Here is a 21,003-nt window from a genome sequence, read left to right on the forward strand (position 1 = left end):
CCTTAAATAGAAAATTGTTAAACAATAAAGTGTTTTCCCATTGTGCCATTACACAATTGGCGAAAGAACTCCCACAGGGTGAACCCATAGCTACGCCGGACGATTGCCTGTAAGTCAAGTTGTTAAAAGTAAAAAAGTTGTATTTTAACACTAATTCCAATAAAGTCTCAACTATGTAGATAGTGTTCTGTTCAACTTTTCTTGACTCAAAGAACTCTCTCACCCAATCCAAACCTAGCTGTTGTGGGATGACAGTGTACAGGTCTTTAACATCCACAGTCATAAAGATTAGGTTAGGGTCGAAAGGTATTCTATTAATGTTCTCTAGAAAGCTCCACGAGTCCTTACATATCTGAATTTCTTTTTCTATATATGGTTTTAAGACACTATCCACATATTTGGCACAGGCAACCAGGCTGGATCCCCTACCGTCAACTATGGGTCTAAAGGGGGGGTCACAAATCGATTTATGGATTTTTTATAAATTTATATGAGGGTTGTAAGCATCTTGTACTCATGGTTTTAGAATTGTGTTTTTAATGACTGAAGACAAGGCACTAGAACAAGCTGACTTTCAGATACAACAGTTTTTAGTTATTTAGAAAATTAGCACATTATGACTAACATGTTTTTAAATAGGGGATAAAATAATTAATGAAACCGGCATGGGAGTTAGGTTTTTATGTACATTTTCTATAGATCACCATTTCATAAGAAAAATATTATATAAAAATTGGGCAAATATAACTGAAGATACAAATTTGCACCAATTGTTAGGTGCAACACCCAACATTACTTTCAGAAAAGGTTTTAACCTAAAAGCCCTGTTAGAAATTAATAAAGCTACCACTTTTGAAAGGTTGAAAGGGATGACCAAGTGCGGGTTTTGCAATCAATGCAAATGTATACAGGAAGGGAGCCACGTGATAATAAATAACGCAAAATATAGGTTGATGGGAAATTTTAGCTGTACCTCTAAAGCAGTTGTCTATGTGGCAAGCTGTAGACAATGCCCGGCTTTCTATATTGGAAAGACCGAAAGGGCATTCCATAAAAGAATATATGAACATATGTATGCAATTTCTAAGAGTGACATCAATAACTCATTAGCTTCCCACATTATGCAATATAAGGACCATGCTTTTAATTTTACCATTTTGAAGCAAATCAAGGTAGAATCGAACTCGGGTCCATGGCAGCTCTTATTAGAAAAAGAAGAACTGCTATGGCAATTGAGGACGGCTGCACACACATTTCCAGGCCTAAATGAAGCTATATCCCTTACCTGTATATTAAAACTTTTAACTCTTAGGAGATAATTTATCACCTTATAGACTTTAGGTGGCTATAAGGTATATATTAGCCCTTATAGGGGTTTGTGTTTTAGGGGCAACAATATTATGTAGTATGATGTAATTTAGTCTCATACTTTTATATTTGTTTGCACTTACACCCCGTTTTATTGAGGGGAGGTCATAACATGGAGGGCATCGTCTACTGAAATTATAATTTTTGTATCATTTGTAATATCATGTTTGATTCCATCCTGATTTTTATCATCATGTTTTAATATGAACTAGGAAATATCATCTTCAGGTTGATTTTAGGGTCTCTTATATTTTGGACCTTAGTGATTGTTAACTATAAATAATTAAATACATCTAGACTTGATTGAAGAAATAATTTATAGGTACTCAAATATATCAAATGTACATAAATAAAACATGTTCGGTTATTTTATAAATGTTTTAGTAGCATTTAGCATGGGGCAGTGTTAATGATAGATAAAATTACTGCCTTTGAAAAATGGCAGTGGCACCAATAGTCTTGTGTAAGTTAATTTATTAGTAATTCACTAGGAAGTATTGAATTTCTATATATACAGTTTTTTAACTTTAATGAGTTTTTAATAGTTAAGAATTTTTTTAGGAGTCATTGGTAAGTTTAAATATATATATTGTTTATAAATTTATACATTTATATGAGGGTTGTAAGCATCTTGTACTCATGGTTTTAGAATTGTGTTTTTAATGACTGAAGACAAGGCACTAGAACAAGCTGACTTTCAGATACAACAGTTTTTAGTTATTTAGAAAATTAGCACATTATTAATTTAAATTAGTTATCTGCTAATGGAATTATTGTCACCCTATTTAATAGGGTAGTTGTAACATTTGAATGTGTGTTTTTCGTCTGAGGAAGGAAGGATACGAATCTTTCCGAAAGTGCTTGTTTATAATTAAAGTTCTAACGTTAAATTGCTAAATTATCGTTGCTTCATTACTATCTACCACTGTGGTTGTACTGCATCTGTATCGCACACTTGCTGGAAGCGTTATCCCTTGGCTTTTTTGTTTTTTAACAGTTTGTGTGGCTTTTTGGTTCCGTGGTGAATCAACTAAGTCAGAGTTGCACAGTAGGCAAATGAAGGCTGAGGGAATCAAACCTCAATTACAGGATGGAGCTCACGAGCAGCTATAGGCAGTGTAGCTCATTGAAGTTTTCTGAGAATTTGTTCCTCAGCTTTCACTATTATAACTCTATAGGAAAAATATCTGAATTTTCACTTGGAAATGCCTGCATAAACATTTATGTACCCCAAGCAGGATACCTTAAATGATTCCAGTGATGGAGGCCAATTGTTGGGGGCACACAAATCAAGCAAGCAGAAAATGGGAACATAAAGAATAGAGAAACGTAAAGATAAAGAACTGAAAAGGGAGCACAAACTTATTCTCAATATATGGAATCTCTGGGAAAGTGCAGTTGTAAAGTAAATGTACCGTAACAATAGATGCTCATATAGATCACTGCTGCAGTAGCCTAAGCTGTAGGATTTATATCTTGCCAAGGATAGAACAGTCTATTATTATTCATAGCCTTAGTACACCTTCAATGCATGCTAAACCCCAAAAGGCTTGAAGGGAGCCACATGAAATCACTGGTTAGGTCACCAAATTTTCACAGCTTTTTTGGCACAAAATTAAGGGAGGCTAGAGCCATGAGAATAGGTATATACTAGGAAAAGAAAAAAAAAAATAAAAACACAGATACCAATATATGCAAATATGCCTATTAACAGAAAAAAATTGAACCTAAATTGATTGAGTTCAACTGCTACATCACCAACTTATCACAAATAGAACAAAACTAAACAAAACATTTTTGCCCCCACACACCCTGCTAATTATATAAATACCAACTCCAAGACTGTACTGCAGTGGGGAAGGCATAAATTCCCTGTTCCCTGCTGTACCACAGTCTCATACAGAAAAAAATGGTAATGTGCAATCAGCTGTTTTTCGATCAACTGTACCAGATTTGTTTTCTGTTCAACAAACTGATTTGTCGATCGACTGTCTGAATACCAGAAAGAAACACACACATATACACACACACACAGACACACACACACACACACACACACACACACACACACACACACACACACACACATATATATATATATATATATACACACACACACACACACACACACACACACACACACACACACATATATCTCTGTATATGCATATATACACACACATATATATATATATATATATATATATATATATATATATATATATATATATACACACATATATATATATATATATATATATATATATATATATATATGCACACACACACACACACACACACACACACACACATATATATATATATATATATATATATATATATATATATATAGACAGAAACACATGTGTACATATATGCACATACAACCTAGCAAAAAAAAATAGGGGCTAGAGGTAGGGTCTCCCTGCTGCAGCAGTGATCTATTCAAGCATGTAATGTTATGGTACGTTTACTTACAGAAATGTACTATGTGCATCATGTTTTACTGCTGCAATAGCCTAGAAAGACAGGGAGGAGAAGAATGACAGTGCAGCAGCCTCTAAAGAATGGTCACTGCAAAATCTGCTCTACACTTGCAAAATGAATCTAGTTTGTAATGTTTTGTAAAAGTATGTACAGAAGACCAAGTTGATGGTTCTAAAATACTTCTAGAGTCAACCCATTTGCAAAATGCCACAGATGAACCCAAGACCCTGTAGATTCAGCCCTAACCCTGTATGGAAGCGACTTCTTATGGAGAGTATAACTAAAGGTAATAGTCTGAGACAACCATTTGGAAATTGTATATGTTGACACTGGCGACCCTCTTTTCTTACCCTCACAAGAAATGAACAGTTGATCAGAACTGCAGAAGGTTTTAGTTCTGTCAATATGGTACCTGAGCTGTCTATGGACATCCAGACTATGAACAAACCCTATCTCACTTGATTTTTGGTTCTGGAAAGCAAACAATGAGGTGAGCAGTTGCCTCAATCTCCATAACCACTTTCAGCATGAATGAAGGATTTGTTGCCAAATATCAGAAATTAGATAAAGCTGACCTACAAGAAGAGCTTGTAGCTTACACACTCTTCTTGCAGACATCAATACTGTTTTTGAAGTTAAGAACCTCAATTCAGCCTGAAGAGTTAGTTCAAATGCAGAAAAGAGTTATATTTTTTCAAAACCAAAATTAAGATTCCAAAGAGGCGCCATCTGTTTTTTAGGAAGGGGGATAAGCAAAACCAGTTTCAAAAAAATGCTTGTCTTCAGACTGGGTAAAATGGAGGGAATTTATGGGCAGACAAACAGAAAGGGACAAAAAATTAATCTTGACAGAAGAGTAAGAAAAAGTTAGATGGCAGTAATTCACATAAATAATGTAGAGCCAGTGGAATCTGGGACATAAAATGGTACTGGTTCTTACTATGGAACTGACTAAACAAAGTCTTTTTTACTTACCCATATATGATTTTCTAACAGCAGGTTTTGGCCTCCTTTTAATACATGTTTCAAGTCCCCAGAAAATAAGTGTTCAAAAGGTATTACAATTCTATCATCCAGGTAATCAGCTGAAGAGGTTTAACGTTGAAATATATCAAACAACACCTGATTTGTATGAGTACATACATTCTTTCAGGAAGCTTGTGATAATTGCCCCTGGCCATTTCAAAAGAAGGGAGAAACACTAATGCCTTGTCTAAGAGAGGATCACTACAATTACCTTCGGGGAGTCCTTCTGAATGTGGAGAATGACAGTGGATATCAGTGAAAAGGGTGGAAAGACATACAGGAACATCCCCATCCAAAGAAATTAAAAAAAATCATCTGTATTCCAGGTCTGCTTGCAAGGAGCCCTGGAGCAGTATCTCTTTAGCTTTCTGTTGTAAATGGAGGCAAACAGATCTATTTGAGGAGTTCCCCACAGATGGAGTTCCTCAAAGACCCCTGGGTTCATCTTCCATTTTTGAAGGTTTGTCCTGGTCCTGCTCAGATTGTCTGCAGTAATACTCTGCTCTGGCAGAACATAAAAAGCTTGGAGGGTCAGATTGTGGTGAGTAGCTACATCTTAGCCAAGCATGGCTAGACTGCTAAAGGGGCAGGATCCAGTTTCCTCATTTATTTTTACATACCACATCACTATGGTGTTATCTGTGACAACTCAGAGATCCTGGAGACCAAAGATGGTTCGGAGACTTGACATCATTTACTTCTGCCACCATCTCTGACATTTATGTGTTTTGGTCTACCCTGTTTGTTCCTCAGATCCTGAACTTCCACCGCCATGAAGAGAGCTCACCAAGCAAAATCTGACTCATCTCTTGTTACAGATTGAGTAGCAGCTGAAAGGAAGAAGGCAAGATAAGGGCTAAGAAATATTTAGTCCTTCCACCATGGTAACTCATCGCTTACAAATGTTAGCACAGAAATCTGAAAAGGTGGGTGCTGCTGGAGTTGGGACCAGACTGATTTGAGGAATCATTGTATTTTCCTCATGTGAAGGCTGGCTAAAGGAATCATGAGAACCATAGATGCCATGAAACCTAAAATCTTGAGATATTCCCTAGCTGAAAGTAGAGACTTACTGGAAAAGATCGACAATTGTTCTATGTAACGGTTTATTTTGTCCAGAGGAAGAAAAGCCCTCTCTATGGATCCATCCAGATGGTATCCAAGAAATACCATCCTCTGAGAAGGAATAAGAGAAGATTTCTGAATGTTCACCTGGAATCCCATATTGTGGAGGAGATCCTTTACTCAGATCAGAGATTCCTGACATTTTGAGAAAGACTCTGCAAATGTAAAACAGCCATCTAAATATTGAAAGATGTGAATGCCTTGCAACATGCAATGAGCTGTTATAGGTGCCAGACACTTTGTAAATACTGTCACTGCTGTAACTAATACAAAGGGTAATAGAACTGAAAGTGTAAGCCTGACTCAGAAAATCTTTTGAGATGTGCAATGCGATAAGCATCATTCAAACCTAGTGTTATCAGAAAGCAGAGAGGAGGTATAAGTGTAACAGAAATTTAAAGGACAGTATTTTGAACTTTGGGATTTGGCATAAAGGTTGAGAAAGAAAAGTTCTTAGGTTCATAGGTTCACATGAGGTTACTAGGCTAATGGCCCTAGAGCCTTTACTAGCCTAGCCATGTAATATCCGTGTTCTCTAACTGACCATTGTTAGATGGCTTCCTAATTGTCAATTATTAGATGGTTTGATTGTTTACAGAGTGAATCTATGATCAGCATTGACTGCCCCTGTCCATGAGGTGCAACCTCAGGGATGAATTTATCTTCTCCCATTCATTTGTCCAGGGTGCGCTTAAATAAGGTAATTGAGGAGCTCTGCTTAACATGAATTGGAAGTTTATTTCAGAGTAGTGGCAGTCTCTGGGAGACAGATCTCTCCCTCCAGCATGTTTTGTTTAAGTCACAGGCTAGGTTGAGATTTCTGGAGTGACTGACTCTTGCCCCATCAGATTTGTGGATGTGTAGCACTTCCATTAGGACAGGGTCAGAGACTGCTCTGTAGGCTAGGCACAGGTCACCTCTCAGCAGCCTGTAGGACACAGAGTACATGCAGATCATCATGCTTTGGAGTCCCTGAATTCTCTTGGTCAGGAATCTCTGTGGTCTCTCTAGCTGCTGCGGGAGTCTGGTGAAGTACATGCAAAAGGGAGCATTGTACTCTATTAGTGGTTCGATGAGGGTGGAGTACAGAGGAGGTATAACATCCTTGGTCTTGGATGTGATGCCCTTATGTATGAGGTATGCAATGTAAAAGGCTTTCCTTAACACTGTGGACACATGGTGATCAAAGTTTAGACTGCTATCAACTTGTGTTTCCAAGTCATGCACCACTGGATTCAAGGCTAGGGGGGTACTGCCTATATTGCAATTTCCACGGGCTACCTCTTTGCCAAAGGGGACAGTGATACACTTCTTTGCATTTAGTTTTAGACCATGGCTTTGGCACCAACCATTTGTCTGTATTAACTCCTACTGTAATATGCTACAATCTTTAGGGGATTAAATGATTGCTCCCAGTTTGCAGCCATCTGCAAACTTGGTAAGCCAGAGGCCATCTACTTTCACCTGGACTTCTGAGAAAAAGATTCTGAACAGTAAAGGGCCAAGCATAGAACCATGCGGTACTCCACTGGTGGAATCCCCAACTTTGACAGTATGAGTTCTGTCGGTAAGCCAGTTGACTACCCATCTAGTGACATATTGGTTAATCCTCAGCTGGGAGAGTTTCTTGATAATACTTGAATGGGCAATTCTGTCAACACCCTTGGCTAAGTCAAGATAGGTGGTGTGTACTGCTTTGCCTTCGTCCACAGTGGTGACATTTTCAAAGAAGTCTACCAGGTTTAGTAAGCATAATCTACCCTTAACAAAGCCAAACTGGGTTGGGTCAAGAGTTTAAAGGTTGCCTATGTCCTGGCTGATAAGGTCTATGATGATTCTTTCCATGGTCTTGCAGATAAGGCTGGTTAGGCTTATGTGTCTATAGTTCCCAGTGTTGACTGATGGATCCCTTTTGTGCAAGGAAATTACATTTGCTGTTCTCCACTCTGCTGTCACAAAGACAGTGTTCATGCTATGGTTAGAGAGTGCCAAGTGGATCTACTATATCATGTTTTAGGTTGTTTAGTAAACAGCCTGGGATGTTATCTGGTCCCATAGAGGTCACATTTTTGGTCTTGGAAAGCATGGATATGACCTGCTCATTGGAGATACTGGGAAGAGGACAGGTGTCAGGTATGCTTTAGGGTATGGCTGGTGGGGAAAGGGGGAGTAAAGATTGTGCCAAATCTGTCAGCTAACAGGTTGGCAGTTTCCTCAGGGTTAGTGTGACTGGTACCATCCACTATGAATTCATCACATAGCTGGGTATTCCCTTTTAGATTTTGGACATAGCTAAAGAATGCCTTATGACTGTCTTCAACTAAGGAAGCTAATTTAGCTTTATAACTAGCTTTACAGGACTTTTTTCTAGATATTTGATTTGTTTATTCAAGCTGAGCGTATTCTTTCTCTGCTGACTAAGTTCACTCGTTATTAGATATCATTTTCTTAATTTTGTTATATAACCTGTTTATACTCGAGGTCCATCAGGATGTCTTGTTTTTACAGGAGGACTTGGTTTTGATCCTGTCAGGTACAGCAGAGGCAATACAGTTGTTTAAGTGGTTATACAGTGCGTTTGTGTACTCCTTTGCATGGAAGTCAATGTTGGCTGTGTTAGCAGGGAGTTTGAAACTTTTCAAACCATCGCTTAGTAGGCTATAGTTTGTTTTGGAGAAGTTTCTTGTTTTTATTGCTCATGTGGAGGTGTCAGATCTAATCGTTACTCCGAACAAGACAGATTTATGGTCTGACCTTACTAGGGAGAGCAGAACACAGGAGGTAGTACAGTGCCCCCCCGCCTCCATATTGGTGAGCACTAAGTCCAGAACATTTGAGTCCCTTCTGGGGGTGAAGAGCAACTGTTCCAGAACATTTGTTTTAACAAACTCCAGGGACCTCAGGGCAATCTAGCTTGTGTATGTCATCCACTTGATAGAAGGTTAGTTGAAATCTCCCATGACCAAGTTGTTTGGCTATGTAGTGAGTGACTCAAACAGGACCAGGTAGCAGGTGTGCTTCTTGTGGTTCATGGTGGGGGACCTGCAGCTACTAATGATGTGGTAGGGTGTTTTATCTACAGTTATTTGGACCTGGAGAAGCTCAACACAGTCATACTGTTTAACCAGTCTTGAGGTGTATTTGGATTTAATAAAGATGGATACACTTCCACTTTTGGTTCTTTCATGCTCAATTTGAGGTCTGAACATGTGGAATGCATTGTAGCCATGCTCAGCCGGGGTGCTCTCTGTGGCCTTGAACCAAGTCTCTGTGACTGCACAGATGTCAGCATCTTCCAAGGTGAGGGGAGCTTCCAGGGAGTGCAGTTTCCTGTTTAGACTCCTACCATTAAGCAGCATAACCTTGAGTTAGAACTGATCCCCAAGTTCCTTCTTTATTTGGCACCAGAAATGTTCTCAAATAAAATCCTTTTCCTTTTTGATCTGGGGGCATTGGTTCCATGACACCCAAGAACAGCAGTCAATGAATGACTGGAGGAAAAGGAGAAGTCTCTTTGGGAGAGTGTGGAGGAATCCCCGTAAAGGCAGGAAGAGACTCACATACCCATCTGTGTCCTTGCTGAATGATTCTCAGAACCTACTTGTATCAGACTATCTGATGCCACAGAGGAAAATGCAGACCTAAACTTTGGGACAGATTTAAAGGATTGATGGGGAGGATTCTACACAGGGCAGAAATTCAGTCCACCTTTTTGGATGGTCCTTGGTTTTGGGAGGCTCCGCCTTTCTATTCTGTACCTCCTTGCCATTGAAAGTCTGTTTGCCTGCAACTTTCTGTGACTGTTTAGTTTTTTTTTTTTTTTTTTTCCTGTAAAATAATCCTGCACTGGGAGGAAAACACTTAACAAACTTTGAAAAAGAAAGTTGAAAAATCTGGGCATCTACCTGAATTAACTTTCCTCAAATGTTTTCATGACCTCAGCAGCAGATGTGCCAAACAACAACTCAATGTAAAGGGGACAGTTTATAATCTTAGCTTTGACATCTTCAGATACATTTTGTAAATGTAACCATGCAAATCTTATAACCAAGCCAGTAGCAGCTGCTCTTGATACAGAATCAGAAGAACACTTTAAAGAATGGCTAGTTCCAGTTTTCCATCCAACTGTCTAAGTTGCACTTGAATTGGGTTAGGGAGGAACTCTGCTTCACATGGATGGGGAGCCTGTTCCATAGACACTGTAGTCTCTTGGATACATGGCTAGGCTTAAAAAGGCTCTTGTGGTCATTAGCCTAGTAAACACCTATGAACCTTTGAGCCAGCCTCAGGTAGTAAACAGAATCCTGCCCCAAAATCCTCATGTTACTATTATGAAAAAACACAAAATAGTAAACAGATGGAAAGCACAAGAAAGCTACCAGTGTAAATAAGCAGAGATTGTAGAAGCCCTGCTTCTGCCAAAGAGGCCTACAGATGCAGAGACTGGTAAGACCCAGATATATCATAGAACATTCCTATGACGGCAGCAGTGATCCCTGCGAAGAACAGTGAAGCTCCAAGATAAGCATGCAACTATGTAAACAAGGAAATAAATATCTTTAACCAAACTCCTCATATGTTCATCTTCTTCTTTAGTTAGGGGTCACCACAGCGGATCACCTGTCTGTGCATGATTGGCAGTGGAGTTTTACGGTGTCGAGCTGCCAGCTCACCCCCCTCCCGCATATGTTCATATGCTCTTTTTTCATTGTCACCTGATACTAACATACACAAAACACACACACACACACACACACACACACACACACACACACACACACACACAAGACCAATACAGGCACATAACATTGTATCACAGTCTTATACAAACTATTTCATGTGAACTAATATACAGAGACAACTATCAAATAACTGCTAGGAATCTATTGAATAGTACAAATGTTAAAATTTCACAAAAGTACAAGAAATGGATGCTATGGAACCTAGCTTGATTCAAGGAAAATCAGTTTGCACAAGGTTAATCAATTTCTAATATTCAGCAACCATCCTGCTAAGCATCATGAAAATCAAGTGACTCAGCAAAGATGCTTCAATACAATTTCATTTGTCTAATTAAAGGACCAAAATAACTTGCCTAGCAAATTCCCATTTTCTTTGGCTACCATAAGCCCAAAATCTAAGTGAGTACTGAAGACTTCCAGGAGATTAGCTTCTCATCATACTGTACCAATGGATAAGTGGCACATAACATCCATGTTCCTTATCTGTCAAGTGAAACTAGTATTCTCCAGTAGCAGTCATTCATGGAAATGAATCTACATTTATCAGACTATCACCTACACCTGACAAGAAGAATCACGTATGCTGATATATGAAAAATGTCTAACGTTATTATCACTGCTTAAATTCTTAACACCCAGATAAAATTAAGTCCAATATCTTGAGCTAAAGCTGTTTATTTATGTAGCCCACTAAAATCACTCTGCACTCATTTTCCAGAACATACTTTACTATGCCATTATATTTGCTCTTGCTATGTTTTTAATTACTTTTCTACCTCTCACCCTCATTTGTTCATTTGTAGATATGCTACTATATCACATCACAAATAAAGACATTTATGATTTGTGTGTCCATAAACTGTATTGCAATATCATGCCATTAATGGTCTTCTATTTATATCGCATGTCATTTACTTGTTATGCTAACATTAAAAATCAAGGTTTTTCTTAAAATGCTTCACGAAATAAACATAAAGTCCAAGTTTCTAAAACAATGGGAATAATTTATTAAACTTTCACTAGTTAGCTACGAAATGTGAAATGCTTAGGTAGACACAGGGTTCTTCATTGAAAGTTATGTTGCAGAGGCTAGTCTCATGCCACAGATTTCATTGTGGTAGAAATCAATACTTATATTGCATAGCAGTTGAATAGAAAAACAGTCTGATGCTTTCTACCTGACTAGTGTCCACAGGCATAGGTGTGAATGCTGCTTGTGTGAGGGAAACAGCAGGACCCAGCAAATCCCTCATTCCACTGTAGTCTTGCTTATATTCCTTGCTGTGCTCAACACGCATCTTTTCCTTTGGTAGAAGTGCTTCATAACAGGGGGCATATCCAGGAGGTGGGAGAAACTTGAATTCCCCATGACGGCCTCCTAGCAGGAACCTGACTCTGGAAAAAAAATCACATAAAATGAAAATACATTATTAAAAACATCATTCAGTATAACATAACAAAACTAGACCATGTCAACCTTCATCTGGACTTTAAGATTTATTTTGATATAAAACAGTTTTATTTTATCTGCAGACTGACAGTACAGAAATCATACTTCTTTGTGTCACAAAGAACAGGAATGTTATCATGCAGCGTTGTCATTGTTGCTATCTGACTTACAGGAATGCTGCTCTATTCCTCTTTGAAGAGAATTTCATGGTGGGCAAATTAGATCTGCTATTGCTGTGTGGTCTTTGATAACTCAGTTCTTAATGATAAAGCTCTCCAACAAGGACTCTTTCAGAATTATCACAGAATATAATGGAACTGTTAGGAAGATAAAGCCTTTGTTATCTGTGACTGTGTTTCTGAAGCCTAGCAGCTATATCTCAGCTGTGTAGCGCATTGCTATTGAAAGGTATTAATACTTACAAATATAAAGAAACTTCTACAGAGCTCAGTCAATGTTCAGAAACCTTTAGTTTTACAGTACCTCAGTGGCTATCTGAGAAAAGAACAAACGCATTCCTGAAAGAACATTAGGTGACCTTTTGTATCATTTCTCATTTTCCCTCACCACAGTTGCTCATACTACAAATGCTTATTCCCTCCCCCAGTGATATTCATATACTATCTACACTGGGAATATCTCAGCATTTTCCTCCATAGTTACTAAAAATGCATTGTCTTTTTAATTTATATGTCTGAAATGCATACCTGTGTGTTCTTCTTTAAGCAGAATATAGCACTGCAAATAAAATCTCAGTCATCACCTTTCTCACATGCTGATTGTTTTGAATACTAGTAAGTAGCACTTCTAGAAGACTTTTAACACACCACCTGCATATTTCTACAGATAACAGCCACTCTGAACTTTATTCTATTAAAGGCAGACAGGCTAGAGATAGCAGAAATACTTTCCAAACAAGCATGTACTCACTAGGAAGATACACTAATGTAATAACAGCAGTAAAATAGCTGAGGATACTGATGCACTTGTTTATTAACTCACTGTAACAAAATTAGTTGAATCCTTTTGATGGCAACATACCTCTGACATTCTTGCCTATCAAAGAGACACTATTAAGATAAAAAACACAAATTCACCAGCACTTAACCAGTGCTTCTTCCTTTATTCAAGCGATCTGGTACCTCGGCAATTCGCCTTCATGGATCACAATACATTCCATTTTCAAACAAGTATATATACGCACTCCAATCACATCAAACAACCATCAATAATTCAATTAACTGATTAATGTCTATTGAACATTTAAAGTGACAACAAAAGAATAATATAAATAAATATATATAAAAATATTCTAATAAATACAAAATATAAATAAATATGAAATGTTGAATAACAAATATTTAAATATTAAATACCCAATTCTTGATTCAAACCAAAAGGCTTTAAAGTATTAAACTTTAAAATCATTCTAGTTTCTAACTCTAACAGTTTAGTCACCGGGTCACCTCCTCTAGACAAAAAGGGCCTCCCAAGTACACAAAATTTCAAACTACTAGGGGAATCATCATGTCTCTCATGGAAATGTTTTGCAATAGGGCTCACTTCATTATTATTCCTAATATCTCTAAGATGTTCTAGGATCCGTATCCTAACCATATGTTTGGTTTGTCCTAAGTACCAAACATCAGTACAGGAGCAGCCCAGAATATATACCACCCCTGTTGATCTGCAGTTGAAAAAGAACCTAGGGACAAATGTCTTGCCATTAATAGTATTTAAATTCATAGTTCTATCACAAATGCTGCAATGACCACATGGAAAAGTGCCAAAAGGCAAAAAGTTATTGTTCCCCTTTACAAAGTTATGATTTAATAACTCTTTTAAATTTTTCCCCCTCTTAAAGGAAAAGGTAATGTGTTCCGGAAACAAATGACCTATGGCTTCATCTTCACTTACAGTATGCCAATATTTCCTCACTATTTGAATCAACTCACTAGAAAACGGAGAAAATCTTGTGACATAAAAGAGCTTTTTATCATCATCAGCATCCTTTGTGTTATATATTCTACCCTCAGATTTATTATTCGTAACTAATGTATGTGGTCTATCATTGATATTCCCAAGTATTTTTTGTTTACATCCCAATAAATGAGCCTCATCATAACCTCTTTCTCTTAGTCTTAACAGAACCTTATCCAATTCATTGGTTCTTTCATTTATGTCACTAGTATGATTATAAATCCTTTTAAATTCACCATATGGTAAAGAATTCAACAAATGTCCAGGATGCATACTAGTGGCATGTAAGAACATATTCACCAAAGTTGGTTTTCTATATGGCCTAAAGCCAACAACTTCACCAACCCTATATAGGGTTACATCCAAAAAATTAATGCATTCCCTGTTTAGCTCATAGGAAAAGGTTAAACCATGCTCATTAATATTAAGGGTTTCAAAAAAATCAAGAAAATCATTAACATCACCCTTACAAATGAAAATAAGATCATCTATGAAAGGCTTATATAGCAAGACATTGTTCCTAAAAATGAAGTAGGATAAACAAATTTCTTTTCAAAAAATCCCATATATATAATGGCATATGAGGGCGCAAAAGCAGCCCCCATAGCCGTACCCTTCAACTGCACAAAAAATTCATCATTAAAAGAAAAATAATTATGAGTTAAACAAAACTCAAGGAAATTAATCAAAAAGGTGGTTCTAGGCCCATCACCCAGTATATCCATAACTGATTCCAGGCCCCATCTGAGACCAATATTAGTATATAATGATTTTACATTAATGGTCACCCAATAGTAATCATTTTGCCATTGAATATTTGACAATTCATCTAACAAATCTTGAGTATTAGAAATATGTGCCACAACCTTCTTCAAATGTGTTTTTAAATGAAAATCCAGGAAAATATTAATATTATTTAAAAAAGAGCCCTCCCCCGAAACAATAGGTCTTCCCGGGGGATTGAGTAAACACTTATGCACTTTAGGCAAAGCATATAAAATAGGTGTCATGGGTTTCTTTATATGTAATTTACACACATCCTTATGATCAAAGAAACCAAGACATTCCCCTCTTTCTAATAAAGTCAATAATTCATCATTATATTCCATTACAGGGTCCCTAGATAAACTTTTATATTCATCCACATTTTTCAATAATTCATCTACCATCTCACAGTATTTTTCTTTGTTCAATATAACCCAATTGCCATATTTGTCAGCACATTTGAATATAGAGTTAGTCTTCTGTTTTCTAAGACTCTGTAAAGCAAACCATTAATTTTTGCTCAAATTATAACATTTCATTTTCCCCAAAAACTTAGCAAGTGCCATAGAAATTTCTTTAAACGAAATTCTAATGAACAAAGAAATGGCAGGCACATTAATAACAGGCATAAATTGTTTATCAGTTGATAAATATGGTAGCAGTAATTTTCCATATCCAGTCTGATAACAGCTTAAGCTATCCACCACCCCTTCCACATCAAAGATTTCATCATCATCATAGTCATATAAGGACATATTTAATAAGTCCTCATCAAAATTGTCACCAAAATTAGAGTTATTTGCAATAGCATTTTCAGACAAATTAACAGCATTTCTATGAAAATGAACTTTTAAAAACAATTTTCTACTAAATGCCTTTAACACTAGATATAAATCAGCAAAAGAGGGATAACATGTAGGTATAAATTTACTACCTTTTGACAAAACAGCCTTCATATCATTAGTAAGGCTGAGACTGGACAAATTCACAATTTGTAATGTCCGCACATTATATTCACACACCTCTTCATTACTTAAAACAATTTCTTCCCTTTCTGCCGTTTCTTCCCCGACCAGATTTATTGACCTGAAAGGAATGATCAGTGGTAGGAGAAACTGAACTACCATTAATGCCCTCAGTCTCCGAAGCTAAAGAAGCTGAAGATACAGCAAATATTACATTTTTTGAAATGTTGTGTTCAGCTGAAGAAGCTGACATACTTCGCTGCTTCTGACTGCCACTTCTGACCTTTGACCTACTTTGCGTCGGCTCACGTTGCCATGAGAACAGAATCCCAGTCTCATAGTCATTCAAATCACGTAGCAGCTTATTTTTTTTTTTACGCTGAATGGTTTCAGCCTCTAATTTAGAAGTTTTTTCATTAATCTTAGAAATCTGCACCCTATAGCAGGACTCCTCCACCACCTCGTCCTGTAGGTGCAAAATTTCAGTTTTTAACTTCTCATGCGCTCTCATATTCCGCTTAATCAGAATATGGAGCCAGTTCAAAGTACAATCTAAAGAAGCTTGCTTCCACTCCTCAAAAAGGTCATTTTCTTCTTCGGAGAATTGAGTAGCAGGAAGCCTGTCAATATGTAGCTCCCTTAGAGTTAGATTAAGGCTTACATATTTTTCCAGTAGTCGAGTGTCCAGGAAAAGAGCAACCTCCTTGGCCATTAATCTCTCCAACTGTGGAAACCGCCCATCAGAATCACGATTATCACCAACATTCCAAGGATCCATCATAGTGAACTTTTTTTCTCGTTCACTCACAATATCAGCAAAATGAAAGCCTCCCAACAAATTTAGCCGTCCAGGAGACCTAGCTGTCTGTGACATATTAGTGCCGGTATCAGTGCTGGCAGTAATTCAAATTCAAAAAACACCAAAACTCAAACCATAAAGTAAAAAACACAAATTCACCAGCACTTCTTCCTTTATTCAAGCGATCTGGTACCTTGGCAATTCGCCTTCATGGATCACAATACATTCCATTTTCAAACAAGTATATATACACACTCCAATCACATCAAACAACCACCAATAATTCAATTAACTGATTAATGTCTATTGAACATTTAAAGAGACAACAAAAGAATAATATAAATAAATATATATAAAAATATTCTAATAAATACAAAATATAAATAAATATGAAATGCTGAATAACAAATATTTAAATATTAAATACCCAATTCCATGAAGGCAAATTGCCGAGGTACCAGATCGCTTGAATAAAGGAAGAAGTGCTGGTTAAGTGCTGGTGAATTTGTGTTTTTTACTTTATGGTTTGAGTTTGGTGTTTTTTGAACACTATTAAGATATTCTGAGACAACAAACACTATATTTTTCAGATAAATAGCATGAAAATAACTAAAAGCATGTGCTATTATTCAAAGACTTGACAGTTAGAATTATTCATTTTAAGCTGCGACCTCCCAAATAAACTTTGCTTTAGACTTTTCAGAGGCCTAGATACATACATATCCTCTAGGTTTACTTACATTTCATCATATAGTATGTTTGCTGAAAGGAAAATTGTTAACTTCGGTCAGTTTCCTTTTGATAAGTGCCTTATGAATGTGCAGTTTGTGAGAGATCAGAATATATATATATATATATATATATATATATATATATATATATATATATATATATATATATATATATCTAGGACAAAAGCCTGAATCCATTACCACTGAACACACTTTAACGAAAGTGCTTTCATCGAAAAAGCGCTTCCGTTAAAGTATGTAAAAAAAATAAATAAAAGCCTGCACCCTTCCCCACTTAAATATTATCACTCTGAGGTCGCATTACAGTGGGGAAAAGGGAATTTTCCCTTACCACACAGTAGTACAACCGGAACACAAGCAAACTTACGAGAAAGTGCTGCTTCGGTGAACAGCACTTTTGCACAAGTATGCTCACCAAATTGGGATTCGGTGAAAGATGCAGTAGAGCATATATATATATATTCTAAGTAATGTCTTTCGCCTTTTCCTGGTTAGGGGTCGCCACAGTGGAACTCCGGTCTGCTAATGATTGGCAGTGGATTTGTACGGTGCCGAGTTGCCAACCCAACGCCCAATCTTCAAAGAAGGCACACCCATTCATGCACGCACCTACCTGCATGTCTTTATATGTCACTCGACCATGGGGAGGACATGCAGACTCCACACAAAAGGCGCTCCAGGCAAGAATCGAACGGGAAAACCTCTTGCTGTGAGGCGACAATACTTATTCTAAACCTAGAAATCCCATATAACTGAAACTCATTTTCACAAGATGAAAATCAGGAAACCTTGAATACCCAAACAGCAAATTTTTCCCAGGATAACTAAACACTTGCCCAAACTTAAACAAAACACACTCCCTAATAAATAAAACCTACTTAGGTGGGGGACTATGCCCCACCCTCCCAATGTGGGGGGCTACACCCCCACACCCCCTCTCAACTATTTATACCAACTCCAGGATTGCACTACAGTGGAGATAAAGGCATGTTGGACAAGTGTTTACTTATCCTGGCAAAAATTCGCCAGTCAGGTATTCGAGGTTTCAAGATTTTTGTCTCGCAAAAATGAGTTTCAATTATATGGGATTTCGAGCTTCAGAAGAGGATCCATCTAAATATATATATATATATATATATATATATATATATATATATATATATCTATATATAGCTATATATACACACAACACACATATATCTATAGTAATACACACACACATATACACACATCCCTCTCTCTTTCTCTCTCTCTCTCTATATATATATATATATATATATATATATAAAATATATATATATATATATATATATATATATATATATATATATATATATATATTTTACATATATATATATATATATATATATATATATATATATATATATATGTATATATATATATATATATATATATATATATATATATATATATATATATATATATATATATATATGTCATGCTCCTCAAAAGACTCCACTGACAACACCTCACTGTATAACTAAAAAGTCTCAAATGTAGCACTGCCTTACTTCAAAAAGCAGCTGTCAATGTTTCTTGACACACTACTTACTGCAACAGTGAGAATGCTTACACAGTACCACTACCCATTGCTCAGAGCAAGCCTAAAGCAATTACAGAAACTTGAAATCAGCTAAACCCAACAACCAACTGCACCAAACATACAATGTAACATAAAAAGCATGCATGTTAGCAATAAATACAGCCAAGGCAACGTACCTTTAGAAACAGACAAACTGCTCTAATGAGCAGCCAATTTCAACTAACCCACTGGTGGTGGTGGGAGGGGTGACAGCCTAGACTCACTGCAATAAGCAGTGTATTGAGTCTGGCAAGCTCCATACTACATAAGCAGTTGTGCATTCACAGAAGCATGCATGCACCTCCACAGGGTACAAATTGCAGAGTGGGCAAGACTGCTGCAAGGGGGTTGGAGTTAGTGCAAACTCCCAAGGAGTACCACTCTGCATCCGTGTCCTTGAGCTCCTCGCTGGCCCCAAACATGGGACAGGATGAGCCCAGGTAAGGCTAATTCAGGTCTGGCATGCCTGGTAAATGAGAAAAGGAGCTGGTGTCAGCTGATGATCAGCTGTGTGGAGGTAAATAAATATAAACATTCTTTTACCATCTGCATCACAGGCTGTAGCTAGAAAAGTGCTTATCGTTAAACCTGAGAATGACCTTCCTCTTATAGCTTTCCCCCTATCTGCCAATACCATCTTCTACAAATGATGGAAATAAAATCAGTCACTTCACCGTCTTGGCAAGACGACAGACTTATCATTCAGAGTCACTGAGAAGCTCCACTGGTTATTAATCCACTGCTCAACTACAAAGCACTTCAGCACACTTAATGCCAGAATTTTAAAACTTCACTGTAAACAGTACAGTTGTGTAAGCTGAACTTGCCATAACAACAGATGTTCAGTAATCTGTTCTGCAGGACCCTTGCCTTTATGGGTTATATTCTGCCAAGGGTAGAAGTAGTGTAACTAAGGCTACTACAGCAGTGACCAGTATGATGACTTTTAGTACAGTTGTGTAAGTTGAACTTTCCATGACAGTAGATGTTCATTTGATCACTAGTGTAGTAGCCACTCCTCCACCCCCATGTTTCTTTGGTGTGCTTTTTATGCCAGGGTGTGGACATTTATTTTTTGTTGTTACTAGCATTATCCTTTCAGGGTTCAGCCTCTATGCTAGCAGGAAAGCTCTGAAGGACTTTGTACTTAAACTTGTCACGTGTGTTTTAGTCAGCTCATCTGGAGCTGCTTGACAGTTTAGATGCATGGAAAGTGCCTTGAAGGTTTGGAAACCATCTGGTTGTTACATCCTTGGCAGGATGAAACCCCATATAGCTAAGGCTACTGCAGCACTGATCAATATGATAAACATTTTTACTTACTATTGCAGGAGAGTTATACTCACCAAAAGAGTTTCAGTATTAAACAGTCTTGTCAAACAGGCCTATATTTGGGAAGGCAGTTGACAAAAATAAATAACTTAAAGTAGCAGCTGCCACATGGAATCACTTACCATTAGATATACTGGGTGAAAGTCCTAATGGCAAGGACAGTCCTAGCTAAATAACAAATGAGCCCATTGTTTAAATAAAATTAAATCTGATAATTACTGATTGAAGATTTCAATGAATACATGTTAATGCCTATATATATGTAAATATCAGTAACTCTTTCTATGTGGAGGTTATACTAATTCCCATGTATATAACTTGCAACATCTGTATGTCTATTAAATGCTTAAGTGTATAGTAAATGCACAATACACAATAACATTAGTTTGACTGTTATGAGATGAGCTAAGTTCTTCATAAGGATTTATAAATATGTGTATTGCATATTATATTCAAATGTTGTATGTTCGATTCCATGACATTTTAATCCACACAATTTTATATGTATATATATGTTTCTACTTCAAAATATCACATTACCAGAATGTCGAATTGCACATCATCAAGAACAGAAAATCGAAAAATCAAAACAATGAAACTTTACATGAT

At 37.0% G+C, this 21,003-nt stretch overlaps 1 protein-coding gene across 1 annotated transcript in view; it reads right to left on the bottom strand.

Annotated features, from left to right (window-relative positions):
- Positions 1-21,003, bottom strand: part of RYR2 (ryanodine receptor 2) — a 6,224,161-nt gene that overhangs the window by 3,480,747 nt on the left and 2,722,411 nt on the right. Inside the window, exon 22 of the mRNA XM_044059048.1 lies at positions 11,927-12,143. Within this exon, the coding sequence (XP_043914983.1) occupies positions 11,927-12,143 (217 nt within the window). The remainder of the gene's footprint in view (positions 1-11,926; positions 12,144-21,003) is intronic.

This window comes from Protopterus annectens, chromosome 1.part2, assembly GCF_019279795.1.
Source record: "Protopterus annectens isolate FY-2018-M chromosome 1.part2, PAN1.0, whole genome shotgun sequence".
Taxonomy (NCBI): domain Eukaryota; kingdom Metazoa; phylum Chordata; order Ceratodontiformes; family Protopteridae; genus Protopterus; species Protopterus annectens.